Source organism: Lampetra planeri, chromosome 12 (genome assembly GCF_965212315.1).
Source record: "Lampetra planeri chromosome 12, kcLamPlan1.2.h2, whole genome shotgun sequence".
NCBI lineage: Eukaryota > Metazoa > Chordata > Hyperoartia > Petromyzontiformes > Petromyzontidae > Lampetra > Lampetra planeri.
The window spans coordinates 14822848-14841771 of record NC_136118.1 but is presented as its reverse complement, the minus strand read 5'-3'; the positions used below and the strand labels follow the sequence as shown (position 1 = coordinate 14841771).

General features: G+C 50.9%; 1 protein-coding gene across 1 annotated transcript in view; it reads right to left on the bottom strand.

Annotated features, from left to right (window-relative positions):
• Nucleotides 1–18924, bottom strand: part of LOC144721745 (SH3 and PX domain-containing protein 2B-like) — a 43404-nt gene that overhangs the window by 14961 nt on the left and 9519 nt on the right. The window contains 3 exon segments of the mRNA XM_078599629.1: nt 3291–3367; nt 9093–9168; nt 10246–10326. Of these exon segments, the coding sequence (XP_078455755.1) occupies nt 3291–3367; nt 9093–9168; nt 10246–10326 (234 nt within the window).

Genomic DNA, 18924 nt, shown 5'->3' with positions numbered 1-18924 from the left:
AACCGACCCACAGGCCGAACACACGACAGTGAAGGGGCCCCCCAGCTCACGTCAGCTTCGCGAGCGTTTGTTGTCACGTCGCAGGACATTGGCCGATGGCGACGGCTTGAGGAAAGAGGGGCTTCGTCCAGCAGTGGATGAATCACGGCTGCTGATGATGATGTAACACCCGAGCGGGCTGCTGCTACCGCATGCATGCGACTGAGGGGCTCCCTGTTGAGCCGGTTTGTGCCTGGAGGGAATCAAAGCTCGAGGTTCCTGAGGGCACCCGGAGGTCACGTTGGCGCTGCTGCTGCTGCTTTCACTCACCGATCACACGGTGCAGAGTGCAGGAATCCGTCTGCTGGCTGCACATCCCCCAACACTCCTTGCCCAATGTTGACGGTCTACTTTCCACACACAGGCAACCCTGTAGATTCTTACACGCTGATCATAACTCATGCAATTGAGGCTCCACGTTCATAGCTTCAACTGGACTCTCCTGAAAGTTGCAGGAGAAGGCAGATTCCTGCGTCCGGCTCACGACATTTTACCGATGATCACCGAGTGGTCAAATCTGTTCGCTGTCGAGGCAAACTTGATTTGCCTCTGCGGAGCAAGTGCAACACACTCCTCACGTTATTGTTCCAAGCCGTTCCTCTCACTCACTATAGAAGACACACATCACCTCCGTTGTTGCCCATTCTATGCAAGGAGCTCCTTCTTTGTGAAAAGGTTCAGTTCCTCAGCAGCACCCCGGGGCCCTCACCACACAGCGGTCGCACCCAGTTGTGAGCAGTGCTCCACATGAGAAAACCTCAAACTACTTGATAGTAATCAATGAATTGTACTGATTTAGGGTTGCAACTTGATACAATAATTGATTATTTTTCGTGAGTTTTTAGTGTCTTGTTTATATTGTTTACGATTTGTTTTTGTCTCAACTGTAAAGTGCTCTACGGTTCTCCACTCGCCAAACGTAACAGCGCATAATTCGTATATACATCATCTCTTTAAATAATAATAATAGTAGTCTCACAACCATGGAATGCATCGCGAGCATTTGAACTGATGTCATCCGATGGCTTGGTGCCACGCGCAATGGCCTCGCGATTGCGGCTCACAACCGTTGACCACATCGCAACATCGTGACAGATGGCGATGCAACTCGGGGGGGGGGGCCTTCATCTAGCAGCGGATTGATCATGACAGACAATGATAATGAGGTTAGACATTTCCCGATGTATTTTAAACTAAAATAATTCCTCAACTATTCCGACGCACTCTGACGACATACCCCAAGATGTAGCAGCGTCTGTCCGCCAGCCGCCCCATCCAGGGACAACGTTTCACATCAACGCGTGAATCTGTCCGCAGCGTCTCCCAGCACAACTCTCTCAAGAGTCTTCAAACCACGCTTCATACGATTAGTTGTGGATGGCACTAGAACATTTTCCTTCCATAAGCATCTGCCAATTAAATATTTAATGGAAATTCTAAAAGGAAAGATTTTCTTTTAATCCAAATCTACCACAAGCCAATAGAGTGGAATATTTAATCAGTGTAGTGATAGTGCTGCCCTTCCTAACGCAGACAATTGTAAATGTTGTGGATTTACTCTCCAACACGCCGGTGTGCTGTACTAGTAACGAATTGGCATGTTCTGTTTACGTAACAAACCTTACTCATTGGCTGTGTCGGGTGGTGGCGGGTTTAACGACACATTTATATATTTACGCGATCCAACCCCCCAAAAAAACGGTATTATGGACTATTTACGAGCAGCGTGGAAGACAGAAGTATTGCTCTGCATAGTTGACGAGCCAACACCATTTCTTAGGATTACGTTTGTGATTTTTAATGTACGAGTAGAATAGCCTTTAAAAAAACCCCCATTACTTGCTGACAGAGCCGATACATCTGAGCAGCATTACGTAGCACGGACACGTGGACTTCTCAACAACGCTGCTGCCGGTCTAGCTCCAGGGCCACGTGGACTACTCGCCGCCCGAGTCACCGAGGCGGCAGCAGCAGTGAGCTGACGTGGCACTCAAGGGAGGATGTATGCCTTGCGCGGCACGGGGGACTCGCAGCATTCTTGAGCCGGGGGTTCCGAGGGCTCTCGGCTGCGTGCCCGAGGCTCCGAGAGGCAACGCCGACACGAGAGCAGAAGGTGAATTAAGCCGCGAGTGCCGGCTCACGGCCTCGCCTGTGAAGATGCCAAGCGCTAGTTTGGCGCTTGTAGTTTAATATTTTGACTACAGAGGCACGCAAACAAGGGGCGGTCAGAGTTCATAAATTAGGATATTAAAATTTGGTGTCGTGGGTTGACGAGTGGAGTCAATCCCTTCCCTCAGCTCTTGATGCGCGTCCACGCGTGAGTGTCGAGGTGGACGACGCTACGTTTCCCAGCGGTACGCGTGCGCACAAGGCGGACGGCACAGCCCGTAGGCGCCACGCTCGTGTTATCAGTCACGGCCGAGACGAGCGCTTACGCCTGCGCGCACGCGACGGTCTTGAGCGATGCTCCGAGCCCCACCGCAGCGGCAGCATGAACGATCCCACAGCGGCCACAATCGTCTTATTGTCGGACGAGCGTCTGCGCTCGTCTCTGCTGGCAGCGCATTCCCACAGTCACCGGCGCCTCCACAGCAAGGCCACTGTTCCCTGCCCGCTAAGTGGAACTCGTTTTATCCACCCTCCCACCCCCACCGCCACTCCCCCACGAGGGTTGATGGGCCGAGTCCTTCCAAATGCGAGGCGAATATTGTCCTCAACACCACGCCCATGGATGCTACTACAGACAACAACGTAGAGATAACAGCGTAGAGATAACGATGTAGAGATAACAGAGATACTTATCATATAGAAATAACCACAGAGATAACCCCATAGAGAAACTATTCATGGCATTAAACACATTGTGAAGTAAATGTCAACTATTTCTATTCATGAAAATTAAACTTCTGAAAGCAAAATTCTGCCTGCATGCCTTTGACGAAAGATCCTGTGGATTTCAGGTTCATGATACATTTTGTCGTCAACAGTCAGAATGAGTGTGCCCCCCTCTTGGCCGTCAGTGGTCAACAAACGTCGAGAAGCAGTGGGGAGCCCCACAAACTGGAGGCCACGACAGCCGTGTCCCAGACTCGTGTCCCAGACTCGTGTCCCAGACGCGTGTCCCAGACGCGTGTCTGAAACCCCCGCCCCCCAATCCTCTCTGATGTCCGGTGAGTCGCATCGTCACACGTGTCGTGCTGCGTCACGCATGTCCCGCGTATCGTCACGCGTGTCCGGCGCCGGCTGCTCACCCTGCAGTACTCGTCTATGGGCTTCAGCCTCCGCACAGCCACGTCCCGGATGTGGCTCCTCCGGAACAGGATCTTGCCTGCAGTCACAGGCGCAGCAGCAGCAGCAGCAGCACACAGGCGGCCGTCATCGAGAGGTTAACTACCTCCGGGTGCCACAGTGGCGAGATGTTCACGACCTCGCCTGGTATACAGGAGTGCGTGGGTTCGATCTCTACCCTGACGCCTGCTGTATAATTGTAGTTTGCGGTGTCTCTCTCCCCGTGGTCACGTGGATTTGTCTCCGGGTCCTCCACATTTAGAAACATGCGTTTAGAGTAATTGGCTGTGATACATTTCCATGAGCCACTTCATTAGGCTATCATTTGTCACAGCCAGGTCGCTTCTGAGTTGTTGCGAAAATTCGAAAAATGTACACGCCGCAAATCGTTTGCTTGGCATTAAACATAGCAATCATCGCCTCCCCTCCTGGCAGGGTTCATGCCCGACTGCTGGCCGGAGCCGCCTTGCGCTGTGCAGGGGCAGCTGTCCCTGGGGGTGCCCTTCGGACGTCTGAGTGGGGTGCCACGTGAGGCGCTTCGAGTTGCCGAGCCATTGACAATGAGATTATTGTTGGGTACATCGATATGCAAGACAGAGATATCTCTTATAGCCTTGGCAGACTATTGGGGCAAGTGCTGTTAGCGAGCACCTATGAAGGCCGGAATCAAACTCGGGTCACCAGGTTCGTAGCACAGCATAGCGCTAACACCGCTGCATCGCCGCTCACAACATCGATATGCAGCACACACACGAACTCGCGTTTAGACGAGATCTGATTTGTACACAGACACACAATTACCCCATGAGCCCAGCAACACGCAGGATTTTTTTTATCAAGCGTCCATTTGATCCTGGAATGAAACGAGGTCACAGCAGTGCGCCCAGCGGCATTCTTCTCTCGTGTGTCAATGGTCCCTGGGTGCCCCCGGTGCTCAACGTCGTGCCTAATTGACCACGGCCACACGGAGGCATTGTTAGGAAACCGATCGGCACTAAAGCTGGGGGTAGCTGCCCTCCTGCCGTTGGTAACCTCTCGCCAACAGCGTCATTCACACAGATCCATCACGCAGGAGGCCGATCCCCAAACCGCGGGTGCCGGCGAGCGGCAAGGCTGCACGGCTCTAGGCACAACCTCTGCTCCTCTCCATCCTGCGCTGCACGCTAATCCCATCTCGCTGGGCGCGTGGCGAGTGCCCTGCGCAGTATACGGCCCATACAGCACACAAGACTAAACATTGCAAGTCAGCACAGAGGAAGCTGTATCACAAGCAGGGAGCAGGGGTGATTGCCATTAAATAGACCCACAGACTTGTCCAGAGAGACGCGCCTGGCCATTTCAAAGCTGTGATAATCAACTAATGAATCTGTGATGAATCTTCTTGTGCGATGCAGACCTTAGCTAGCAAATTAAAGCTATCCACAAACTCCATCACCCTCCCAACAACACCCTAATCACTCGTGGAGGGATGGGAGGGCCTTGTGTTAATTGACACAAAGCTGCCAAGCAATCGGGTTGTGCATTGGAGGAGCTGATGGTAAGCAAGATCTCACCTCCACAGCTATCAGCGAGCTGCGATTACAAATCAACGACACGCTGCATAGTGAGATCATGGCTAGCCAGTAGAACTGTAAGCTTCACACTGCATAAAAACAGTGTGGATCTACCGAGGACTGCCGATTATTATGCTTTCATTTATGTATACAGACTTTCTTTATCGAGCCTGAGTCTCAAGGCTCTTTTTCAGGAGGGTCCTGCCAAATGTTCACAGTTGGGGGCGATGCTGCTGCTCTGAGTAATTTTTCAGCATTGGGATGTTTTGACCAACACCAGTCACTTTGGGTGTGTGTTTTTGTTTTTAGCAATGGCAGGAAACCCACGCAGAATATGGAAGCGCACAGACTCAGGAGAGAAAGGCGCCCAAGGTGGGAATCGAACCCGGGCCTTGTTGGCTTGAGGCGCGAGCGTTGTCGCCGTGCCGCCACCGTGCCGCGCGACGTCACTGCAGGCCGTCAACGCCTCCCTTCCTCTGAGTTGGCGTCACAAGTTTTGCACCCATTCATTAAAGGTCAGCTCGGAGGACAACCGTTCCGTGCGAGCATCACGGTGCCGCGAAGGAACGCCGCTCGCAAGTCGTTGCGCGGTGCTGATGAATCTCTTCCCCGTGCAAACGTGCACGCCTTTGGTTTAAATGTTTAAATATATAACTCGCGATTATTATTTTTAAACAATGTGTTCATGTCAGTTTACTATTTTTACTAAAACTATGCTGTATAATTTGTAAATGCAGGTTTAAAAAAAATGAAAACAGATTACTAAGGGGGGAATGCAAGGTGGCAATACTTTCAGAGAGCCCCACCACATACAAGATAATTCACACACACACACACAAGATGATAAAACACATTCACACACACAAGATAATAAAACACATTCACACACACACACACAAGATAATAAAACACATTCACACACATACATACAAGATAATAAAACACATTCACACACACACACAGATACAAAGCTGCAGATTTCCTTCAACATCAAGGGCAAATCATGAGATGATTGAAAATGCCAGGATACTGACGTTATTTAAACGGACATTTGTCAACAGCGCACTCTGTTGACGTTTGAGAGTGCCGTACTTATCCTGATGATGTTCATGCCGCATCAGCGTTACACGGACGGCCGGAGTCGCGAATCAGAAACTACTTTAAATGATTGTCCAAACGCCTGAGTTATTGTGGGCACCGTGAGTTTTGGCAGCACTCGCATGATTTAACAGCCACTCCATGAATACTGCATGCTGGCCCGAATACTCCAATTGGTGTTAAAGCTCCTGAGAGATTAAACAAAAAAAGCCAGTACCACAAGTTGCAACGTCAAAGCAAGCCATGCTCTTCCGACATTGTGTTCACTAGCGGGGTCCAATCAGCCACCGTGCACCCCCGAAAATTCTACGAAATGTCTCCATCTAAGGCGATGATTCAATTCAAGAATTAAAAAATGTTTTTACTTGACACTGCAGTGAACGTAGAGGCCGCCGCCGGCTGTAGGGTTCACTGCAGCCGGCTGTGCACACGGCACAGACATCACAACACCATTGAGTATCGCACGCCGTCTGGATGCGACTGCGTCGCAGGGCGCGGATTGCATTGCGACTCGTCCACACTGCAGCGCGTCGACGATTCCTGCACACGCCGTGATGTGCGCGCATCGCGAGCTGAAGGAACAAGCGTCGCCATCCCTCCCGCAACTCAGCAATAAAGGGGGGGAAGGGATGGGGGTGGGGAGAGGAGGGGGGGTGTTGAGAGAGACTGCGATGTTGTTTACGGAGCAGGGAAAGGCCAAGGTGTCAGTGCCGTGACCGTCCTCGCAGCGGACGGCACCACCTTCCTGTGCTTGCTGCAGCCAGGAAGCGGCCCAGACGCACGCTGCTGCTGGGAGGAGGAGCAGCAGCACGGGCGCCGTCTCCGCCGTCTCGGACGGACGCGGCTCCGTAGCGAGCCAAGGGACCGAGTCGTCTTGCTCGAGAGAGGAGCGAGGGGGGCTCGGTAACGCGGGGAGACGATCCGAATGGGGGTTGCCTGGGCAGCGGCGAGTGGGGTTCAGTGGCCGACAACGTTTAATGAACAGTGCATGAGGCGTCGCTTGGAACCGATGAGTGGCGAGTATTGCTTCTGGAAAAGCTCTCAAGTAACCGGTCTTGAGAGAAGCGAGGAGCAGCAATTCAACTGTAAAAGGCCACAATTATGGGGATCCCTAATAACAATAATAATAATTATTATTATATTTCTCAGCCCTCTTTGTAAGCCCACTGATGGAAGAGGGCCTCCCTCATGCCATGTGATGGGTGCTATTTGATGACCATATTTCACCATGCTGGTCAGTGCAGGGGCCGGTGAAGGAGGGGGCCAGAACCGGGAATCAAACTCAGGTGCTGCGGGTTCACAGCGGAGTGGCGGGCGATGCCACCCACTCCACGCCGTGGGATTGCGTCAAGTTATGTCGCCTTGCGAAAACCTTCGTCACAATCGCAGCATTAAGAAGGTCACTCATACTTATAACTTCGATAAGGATCACTTTCAGGCATAGGGTTTTTCATACGGCAGCACACACGCGCAAACATTGGTGAAACGATTGTGGTGAATGTTACACGTTCTGTAGGGTGCACACGTCACTGCAGACCGAGCGCTTTGGTAATTCCCTAAATGGATTAGTGGGTAGCAGCAGCAGCAGCAGCTATTGATTTAATTTAAAATGCCCAGATCGTCACGAATGTGATGACCCAGAGAGATAATCCGGTCAACATATCATCGCTGCAGTACTTTAATCATACTGCAAGCCAAAATTCGTATCCCATTAATAAGCACTGCCACCAAAACTTATGACGTCATGTGCAACTATTAAAGTGGATACATGAACATTATAGCTTTTTTATATACGTGTAAAAGAATTAACACAGAGTGGGCCAGTAATGAGGCGAGTGGAGCCTCTAGGGCTGGCCAGGAGGGTTGAGACTTCACTCGGCACTGACACGCTCACTGTGGAGCGGGAGGCCGAGTCCGGGAGCCAGCCTCGGTGCACGGCACTTTGACAGCCGCCACCGCCGCCACCACCACCGCCACCACCACCACCACCACCACGGGAGGAATGGAAACCTCATCCTGCTCGATTTGCCAGTTTATTCACAATTAGGAGGACATGTGCTTGTGTGTGTGTCTACGTACGTCTGCGCACGTGATCTAATCAACACACCATCATACTCCGTCCCTTTATCTTGATTTTCCGAGCTTATTCACCAATTATTATTATTATTATTATGTCTCTCAAGCCCAATTTTAGTTTTCATTCTCTCGTAAAACATTTGTCGCTTTGTTTTTAGAAAAGTATTTCCAAAACAAGTTATTTATTTTCTGCGTTCCCTGTATTTTTTCCAAGTGTCCTGCAAAAGAGAGCCTCTGCATCTCAATGGGTTCCCAGCTGATTTCACTCTAAAATGTTTTCATTCATTCATAAGCCCCTCGAGAATCCGCAAATTGCTGCAAAAACCACGGCTTGGGGAAACGAAGAGTGCCTGGCGTGGCACGCGGGAGGAGGCCTCGCTTTGGACCGAGCGAGGGGAGGAAACTCTTCTGAGGAAATGTGCGCACGTGTGTGTGTGTGTGCGTGCGTGTGCATACGCGTGTGTGCACACGTGTGTATGCATATGCGTATGTGTGTGCACACGTGTGTGTGTGCGCATATCTATAGATCTGCGAGTGTCTCTCTTGACTGTACTAGGTCATGGCAACAACCAAAACATAACAGAGGCCCAGAGACACACCCTCAATGCCTCAGTTGCACTCTTCCCGATGTAAAACTTCCACAACTCCCGAGAAAGGATTTCCCAAAATCCGATCACATTTCATCCCAACAACTGTGGACACATAAGGACTTTAAGAGTTGATGCATCAATACAGAAACGTTCGCATGGGTGGCAGAGTTGAGTGTGTTCAGCATTATTTCGAGACTTCGTTGTCGGATATAATCAACTGGGAATGAGCCAAACTTAAATAAGGAAGTGCAAAAATTTGTTCCAAATGGTACCACAAAGTGGTTTCCATAACGTTGCATGAAAGGACTGCTTTTAAGGAGCGACGGGTCGATCACTTTATTGTTTAAAAATAAACTAAAATCGTTCGTAAGTTTTACAATTCACTCAAAGTCCCCGTATCGACAGCCCTCATAACCGCAACTGCTCACGTGTGCAGGGTGAGTCTCACCGGGCAGGAAGGGAATGGTGCGCTGCTTGGGGTCCTTCTGACCTCCCTGCACAGGGAACTTGTCCAGAAGCTGCATCTGGAGGGCGCCGCATGGCGCAGGGACAGTGAAATCGGCGCACATGGCCACAACAGCAATAAATAACAAATCGTCAAAGTACAATGATCATACAGCACAATGAAATGCGAGTTACACGGCAAGCGTGTACGCCGCAGAATCTGCAATCCAAGAGATGACATCAGAGAACTCCGAATCTTGTAAAAGGCTTCTTTGTCCCTTGAGAAACCATTCAAAGTGTTCCGTCGCAGCTGCTTCCAGAATTACAGATTTTCAGGCTTCCCAGGAAAGAGTTTATGATAATTTTAAGTTCCACCGAAGAATCTTTTTCAAATGTCAGAGTCATGCCCTGCTCAAAATGAGCATTGAGGCAGCGTTCATCTCCTCGTGAGAGCCCTGAGCCAGCTTACGGCCCCTACAGCGGGGAAGAGAGTTTATCCAAAGTTGGCTTGCCCAAAAAGTGGTACGCTTTTTACTGACCCCAGAGAGATGATGAACCGAGTCAACCCCCCACCTCCAACCGGGGTTTGAACTCGCGACCTCCAGATGGTGAGCCGCTCGCTCCACTGCCGAGCCACCCGACTGGTTGTTGCCACGGTGATCGTTAATTTGTGGTGGCGATGGATCCGGTTACGACCTCACCTACCCAGGGATCTAAATTCACTTGCAGGGTCCCGACCGCCGCCAAGGCCGGCCGAGCCACACAGAAGTACGATGTTGATCAAGTAACGTAGCATCGGCTCGCCAAATCCTTCATCCAACATCGGTGGAGGAAACAGAAAAGCTTGACACGTAGGTTGTCGCGTTCTGGCGTTTCGTACTGATTCATCCATCGCAGGATCCTCCAGGAAATATACGGTGACTCGGCAAGGATTTCCTGGGTAAATAATCAGCATACTGTTTTCCCCTGGTATTGTCTTATTTAGGATATCCTCAGACGCTTTGGTATGACAGGGCTTGTGAATATAATCAATGTCAATCCTTATCTTATTACTGTGCACGTGTCCGTCTCCGTTAGAGAGAGACGCGTGTTTACGTCGCTATGAGAACAGGACGTCCCAGGTTGTGCCGAGCGAGAGGTATGCACGGCGCCACTACCTGCAAGTCGAAGAACTTGCTGTACCTCCTGTAGATGGTGTGGGAGGAATTGTCAGACCAGCTGACGTAAATGATGTACACCTGCAACAACAAAGCAAAGCATGTGTAAAGCACGCGGCCTGCGGTGAAAGAAGGCACTTGAAAGATGAATGAAAAGCAATCTTAACTTCATTGCTTAAAAAAAAATAAAACGTGAATTCCTCTTCTTTAACGAATGGCTGATGCTGCTGTACAGCCACGACTATCATTTTACATTGAGGTGGTTGATGAGCCAGATGATTGCGTCTTGAGCTGCTGAGTGGTGATGGTGCATCGCTGGGACGATGCCCTCCCTCCCTCCGTGTTTGTGAATTGGGCGTTGAGTGCTCCTGAGATGCCCCACGCTGTGTTCTGGGTGGCCACAGTCGCACAACGGAGAGTTTCTAATGATACAGTTGTGCATCATCAAGTATCCCCCCATCTATATCAAGTATCCCCCCATCTATACTCTGGTTTTTTCGGTAAAGTCACGTAGGTATAAAATAAAATAAATCACATTTTATTTTATACCTACTTGACTTTACCGAAAAAACCACAGTGGATTCCTGCAGTCAAGAAAGCTTCAAATCAAGATTAATCCTCCCCATCTACTCCACTGCCATGGTTTGTGTGCATGTGGTTTAGAATTGTGGCCCATTAGCTTCACGGAATATTGAAAGCCAGGGAGCGTCTGCGTGAGGTCTTTCACAAGGTGTTTTGTTCGTGACTTCCCGTGGTCCAACGATTCATCGTCGCAGCGTAAACCACGGCAGCCACCGGCTGCTGAGATTCGAGGCAGTGAGTGGTGCCGCATCTCCTGTAGGAAGTAACGTCGCGTCGTGCGTACTTGTGGGTTAGGTACGTGGCGGCATTAAGGGGAACGAGCCACGCGATGAGCTCAACGTGCATCGAGTCCAAGTCAATGAATTCTGTTTTACTACATTTCCATCTGGAAAAATCCCTTCAGATGGAACATCTCGTTTTTCAGGATGTACAGGGTCTCAACTGACAAGTAGCACACCACATAATGACACTTAGCCACGCACATTTTAAATGTCTAACTCCGACGCTGAGATTTAGGTCACACAGAAATAAAATATCTGACGAAAAAATATGGAGAACAATCCCGAGTACATCCCTCCAGTGCAGTTATATTACCTTCAAAGTACACAGTCAGCAAGGCCCACCTACCAGGGAGATGCCTGACCATGCCACGTGCATGTTAGGGTGGATGGGGGGGGGCTAGGCAGTTTCTCGGGGGGCGACGCGGCTGCTGGAACGGTGACGCCGCTCATACGACTCAGAGCGAGACTTCCGCTGGCAGCAGTCCTAGGCAAGCCGTGGGGGCACCCACACTGCCGAGCTGCAGGGAACCCTTCCGCCTCTCAGCATCCCCTCCGCCGCCACTCAGGGAGGATGGGGGAGGGTGGAATGCTCAGGAAGTAATTGCGAAGCCACGGGCCAGAGCGGCCCCGTACAAGAGTAAGAGGTTCCGACGCTCCTGCGCTGCTCATAGGCGCGTAATTACTGACACGCCGCTTTAGTTACCGGCACACATGCACACTACACGAGCGTGTGCCAGGCACAAACATTTGTTTGATTACAGTATGTACGTTGAACTTCTTTCGCACCGTGCGTAGCCAACCGTGCTAATCAGAGGCGTATATGAAACAGTGCAGGTGCTGGGTGGATTGTTGCGTCGCAGGAGTGTGAGAGGCGGCAGCTTGAGAAGGCAGTGGAATCGAGCAGTGGATAGACCATGGCTGCTGATGATGATGCAGTGGCTGAGCTGCTAATACGAACCCATGGTCTTTTATACATGGCCCTACCATGCAGCAGAACTGTTTACCAATCCTCCTCAGCTTGTCTCCTGCACACCTGCCACTGTTCCACTGTTAGATGCCGTAGTCATATTGGACTTCATTAAAACCCCAACATGTCTGACCTCCACGAGCTGTTGGAACCGGCTCCCAATAGACGTGGGCTGTCGCAAGCGAGAATTGAAGCATCGGCTCAATTTACACGAGCAAACTTATTCTGAGCCAACACCCAATTCTTAAGAATACAAGAACTCTCAAGAAAATGCACTCAGCAGGCTTCGCAACACACAAGGTGTGCACAGAATTGCAGGAACAAAAAGCTGCCAGTCCTAGCCAGACCACCAGCTCCAAAGAACTGAGCTTGGCCATGTTCTGTTGCGGGATGGGCTTTCTCGTCATTGTTGTGCGGTTAACTTAAACACAGCTTGTGATCAGAAGTCAAGTTTTGCGGGTGGCCATTTGCGACGGAGTGACCTCACACAGAGGCCTTGGGGCTTCCCTGAACCACACACTTCGAAAATCAGGAGTGGGTCACAAGAAAAACTGCAAAGCGCACAGCAAATCAGACAGGCTTTATAAAAGGAAATACCTTTTTACCAATTAATTTGGTTGACGTAAGAATGGGTTCAATACAATTACATACAGTACTATTATTGTAAATTGAGAGCTGTAATAAATTTGTCGTTTAAGGCTGATTTTACATACAGTAGAGCAGGTCAAGAAAGACTGTACTGTACTTCGACGTAGTTTACTTGGCGAAAGCGGTTCGGTTAATGGTTTGCGTTGATGCCTGTCATTGCAAGCGCATTAACGTGCCAAGACTTCCAACAATGGTGCAGACAAACGTGACTCACGTGACCCACGTGCTCGTGGCAACGGTGCATTGTTGTTGTTGTGTGGGCGCGGCTTTAAACAATGGCCAGGCACTTTCGTGAGGACCCACCTCGGCTCAACTCGCAACAGACCTGGTCTGAACCGCTACCTTATAGTCCACACAGCTATTACGTTCAGATGGCGAACATCTGCTGCACATTCTCTCAATACTGAACGGAAATGGGCGAGGTTTAGGACTCTGGCTCATGCAGCCGACTCAGCAGTGATGCATGCCCAGTCTCGAAGCTGTTTCACACAACACCGCAAGTGCTTTACTCCCTGAACTTGCACTGCTTTAAGTAATACACTCAGTGCAATGGAACTTGCGTTGTTTCATGCCAGTGGCCGAAGAATCTCCCCGGAAGCCCTGACTATGTGGTCTCTCGTGTTTTGGCTCGCTGGGGAAGAAGTGTCAGGCCTATGATTGGCCAACTTCCATGAGAAACCTTCACGATGCCGATGTAAATTGCATCGGGTGCGGATACCCTGCGGCAGCGGCCCCAAACCTTTTTGGCACCAGGGACCGGTTTCGTGGAATAATTTTTTCACGGACCGGGGGGGGGGGGGTCATCATTGGGTCTTTCCCCCTTTTTCAAAGAAGCTCTCCAGCGACGTTTGTTTTTGACTCATTGTGGCTACTAGGGGTCAGCAGCTTGTGGGCTCACCAACACTGTGACCGACACAAGTGCACAGTGCGGGAAAGAGGCGCGGACGGAAGTGGTAAATAAAACAATTTCGCGCAAGTGATGTCTTGACCGAGCTTGTGCCAGGCTGGGTGCCCTTTGCACCCACGAAGGCTCCCCGGCCATGCAGCAGCAGATGAGGTGTTATGGGTTGACTGGGTCTGGTGACTGCTGCGTACAAATATAGAAATCGCACAAGAACACACAATCTCATCCGAAATGCATCACATTGTGAGATGACAGTGCTTCTGCACAAAGGGACGGCATACATCCTTTGTCCATTATGCAATTCGTTGAAAGCAGCAATTCCATTTGGTAGATGTTACTTTCATCTGACACCGGCGACTAACGCCGTGTATTACAATAATCCATTACGGGGAAGAAAATGCGATTAGTCCTTTATATTCTGCTGGATGCAACATGCTAGTCGTGATGCATATTGGCGGAACAGAAATGAAGGAGCGGCTGTCATGATTAAGAGTCTGGATGTAATGACGGATTGGGAGCCGTGCACTGTACTTTAAAATGAATTATCCATCCGAGGCATGGCCACAATATGGCCAGTCAGCTAAGCTCACAAGGAGGCTTTGTTCTGAGGAGACGACCGAACAAATTTGTTAATGACGATGAACAACTTCCGCTCAGTGCGGAATCCTTGGCGATCTGAAGCCACCAGGAGAAAGGTCAGTGCAGGGCTTTATCAACTCATCTCAAACCCATGCACGTGCCTGCCGCGAGCATCGAACTGGATAACCTCTCCCAGCCCCAACGAGCCAACCCCCTTGGGACACAAACGCGCCCACGCCTGCAACTCGACGGAATGCCGCTCTTGGACTGGCATCATCTCTGCAAGAAGTAACGCATACTTTAGAAAATAAAAAAAATCAGTTACTCATCCTCCACAACGGCCAAACAGCTCCTGCCTCAGTGAATATTTTAACCGATTAACTACCAATAATGTCACGTGATGATGCCCACAATATTTTTAAGGTTAAATTAAGTGGACGACAGAGAGACAGTAGCAGGTAGAGCGAGACAAACGCTGTGAAATTATGTTCATTTCTATGAGATTGTTTTTTTCTCCGTGGTACCACCTCGAGGTGCAATGATCATCTTACTGGCAGCAGCTCATCAGGGAACAGTCTCCTCGTAAGGGAAACCAACCAAAGTAACAATAATAATCGTGATGTGTTTCACATTTTGTTTAACTCAACTTGATATCGTCAGCCATTTTCTTGCGCAAAGAAGCATCGAGGCGTGGCTCATCTCTTATTTACAGGGTTGATTCAGTTATGGAAATTCCACATTCCTGTGGTAGGGGAAGAGTACATCCATAAGACAACCACTGTTGACTTCCCCACAAAGTAGTAGACGTTTTATCGACCCAAAAGGATGATCTGCCGAGTCAAAACACCCGACCAGAAGTTTAATTCGCAGCCTTCCGATTGTGAGCCGGCCACTACCACTGTTATAGACATCGATATAGAAAAGGGAAATTTGTGAATATGTCTGTTCGAAATATTTAGCATACTTCCCGACATGCAACAAACTTTAAATTTGGCATGTGGGCAGCTTCCAGACTGTACACAATGCAAAAAGTTTAAAAATAGACTTTTGTATTTTGGGGGGGTCGCAATAATGGATAAGTAAGCGGTGATGTCGCATCAGTGATGTCACCCGCATGCGGAAGCGTCACGCAGTGTGCCTGCTGACGTCACGCATCTCCCCCCCACCCTCCGCGTAGGCCGCCTATCCCGCACAAATGCGCGGCGTAGCGGTCTGGAAGTTCTAAGGGAACGTGACTAATTTCAGCTCGCCACGTCATTCCCTTCCCGAGTTGCCGAAATCGACCTCACGTATAAGTGGGTTAAGGTTTAATTTCCTTCAGTGAAAAACATCCGATTTAGTTCAATTGATTTGTTTCGGCTTTGTTCTTTCATGCAAGCATCACATTTTTTCAGGGTTTGTCAGTGAAATAGAAGGGAATATTAAATTAATCCCAGACAAGAATCCAAGTCCCGGGCTAAGCCAGGTAGTAAAGCTAGTATAAATTATATACAAAGCGCACGTCATGGATATAAACATAAGGAACATGTGCGGAAGTGGTTTTTGCCACCAGCAAGATGCCACTGCAGCGAGTGCAGCCTCCAGCAGGTTTGTCTGTGAGGACACCCTCAAGGAACTCCCCGTCCCACCACCACCACCAAAGTGTCTATTGCTTGGCGAGTGGCATAGCCCCAACCCGGCCCAAATGCGAACTTGGGCAACAGGAGCCAGGTAAGTTCAGACATAGTGCCAGTGTTCAGACCCTTCCATGTGTGTTGCAACAAATAATATTAATACATTTAAAAAGTTGCTTCCTCGACATAGAAGAACGAATCGCGTTCAAAAACGGCCGCTTGCCAACACGGAGCCAGAGCGAGTGTCGGGGCACGGGGAGCCTGGACACGAGGGGCGCAGCGACCGGCCTCCACGCACACGGCCCTGGCAGGGTGCGGCTCTCGGGGGCCCCTTGTTTTGCCGTCTAGCTGGCAGCTGGGGAGAAAATGGCTAAATACTGGAATGCGAAGCCAACTCGTTAAAATAACTGGCTTATCAAGTTGATGGTTTTGATTGATAAACAATCTATCACGCGTCGTCTTCTTCTTCCTCGTATGGCCGATGTCGACGTACAGCAGCAGCGATGACTCTACACCGAGGTGGTTGAGCCGGATGACTGCGTCAAGAGAAGCGGAGCGGTGCATCACCGTGATGATGCCTCCTTCGTGTTTGTGAAACCACGCGGAGTGAAACAACACCTAAGGCACGGCGCACTGGCGAGTCGGTGGAACATCGCGTCCCGCTTGCAGGCAAGTTTGTGCATCATGTGACTGCTCTCTGTGTACGTCACGCTCTCCCTTTGGCTGGAATTCCTCCCTCGCCGTGATTTCATCTTTAGTTGTTTTTCTCCCTCTCGCTGAATTCGTTCTTACCGCATCTCTGCACTGCGCTTGTTTTATGGTCCTTCCTTCTGTAGTAACGCTCACGACTCGTTCACACCGGAGTTGGAGGCACACTTGTTTATTTTACACCAACGTTGTGACATACACATTTGAGGGGGTATCGGCCCCCTCACCCGTCTATCTGAGGACACACCTCTCTAGCTAACCCTAGCCTGCCTCTGAGTCCTCCACTAATGGGCTAGGGGAGGCTATCTTGGCCCGACACTGGTCAGTCGGGCCCGGTACCCAGAGTCCAGACCAGCACTGGCTCTGGCTCTGGTACCACGCCACTGGCTCGAGCCTGCGCGGTCCTGATAAGGACGGCGTACCAGGGGGAGTCCAGGGCTCTATCTCAGACGTCTTCCGCCTCCTCTTCTTTAGCTAAACATCACTCCCGAGCCCTTCGATACAATCCCCTTTTATACCCCACCCCTCCCTGAGGGGTGGGGCCCCGGGGGATCATAACGACCGAATCGACCCCCCAGGGTGTCTGGCGCGGACGTCGCAGAGGGCACCTGCTTGTGCACACATGTAGCCCCGCCTACTGTGTTTGTTTACCATAGGCTGCCATGCATAACGGGCTCTCTCTCTAACACCCCTACATCACTCCCCCCCGCATAGCATGCAGCCGTCCCGGCTGCCAACATACAAAAATTTGACAATAAAGGTGCCTTCACCCCCTGACCGCGCGTGTGCCTCACTATTTTTGAACAATAACAGGAACCAGAACAAGAACGCAACAACAAGATGAGAAACAACCCGACGCACCCCCCCCGAATAAATACGAATTCCGTAAAAAAACAGCTTATATACAACCAGCAGGGAACCCACCCCGCACACACAACAAACGGTGAACCCAGCATATGTACATCCGAGGAGCGGGAAACACACCATCCACACAACACCCAATAAACACAACAGCTATGTACACATTTTCCGGCCTCACAACAGTTTGCGCATTTTAGCGCGCGTCCTTGCAGCGGGCCCCTCACACGGGGTAACCCCGCGTGGCGGACCATCAGGTGGCGACTGTCCGTCTTGAAGTGAGCATTCCTCTGACTCCGCGTGACCCTCGGCATCCGCAGGAGGGGTGATCGGGCGTGAGCCCGTCACTCCTGATGCTCCTGAAGGTGGCACAGCCGGCAAGGCAATAGGTGAGAGCGACGGAGACGGACCCAGCAAGTCGGCCGACCCCCCACATGTTTGGCCACGCGCGTGTGAAGTGGGGTTGTGTACCGCAGCGAAGGGTTTTAATCTGGAGGGGTGCACGAACCATCGCCGCTTCCCCCACTTGATGCGCACGCACTGCGGACGTAACACCTCCACCACTTCCACAGGGCCCCGCCACGGCCGCACAAGTTTAGAGGAGGTTGCCAGTGGCACCTGCGGGCAGTGCAACCATGCCTTGTCCCCCGGCTTCCACTGCAGCATGTGCGCTCGACTCAATCTGAGGCGCTCATTTGCCTTCTGACGGAGGTCAGAGTTTTGCATTGCAGCATCCCGTGCCTCGGTCAATTTGTCCAGATTAAATTTAACGTGGTCAGCCAGATTAGTTTTTCCCTGCGGCACGGGGATCCGCAACTGGGCACGAACAGGCGGGTCTGGTTCTCGGCCGTACATGAGGTAAAAGGGAGAAAACCCCGTAGCCGCATGGGGTGCCATCCGGTACGCCGCCAAGACCCCCTGAATTTGTAGGTCCCAATCCGTTTGCGAGTCCGAAACTTGTTGTGATAACATGGACGAGATGGTGCGATGCAAACGTTCGACCATCCCGTCAGTTTGTGGGTGATATGGGGAGGTCCGAATTTTCTTTGTGCCCAGGAGATCGCAGACTTGTCTGAGTAGTTTACCGGAAAAATTTCTGCCCTGGTCGGTCAGCAGCCTCTCCGGAGCACCTTTGTCCAGGACATAACCCTGAACAAAGGCCTCCACGATGGCTGCTGCCGACTGGTTGGCCAAAGGCCAGGCCATAGGCCAGCGTGTAAAATACTCGACACCCGTCAACAAATATCTATTCCCTCTGGGGGTGGCGGGGAATGGTCCCAAAATGTCCAGAGCGACCAGCTCGTTTATCCTGGACACTTTGATCGATTGCAAGGGCGGGTTAGACTCTCGTGCCGGCGGTTTGCGTTGTGCACATTGAGGGCACGATCCCAACAAATCCCCCACATCCCTCGTCATGCCAGGCCAGTAAAAATCAAGTTGCAGCAAGGCGAGAGTCTTTTGGGTCCCCAGGTGTAGGAGGCGCTCATGAGCGGCCCATACCACCCTACCCCGCAACCCAGTAGGGACAACCAGCCGATG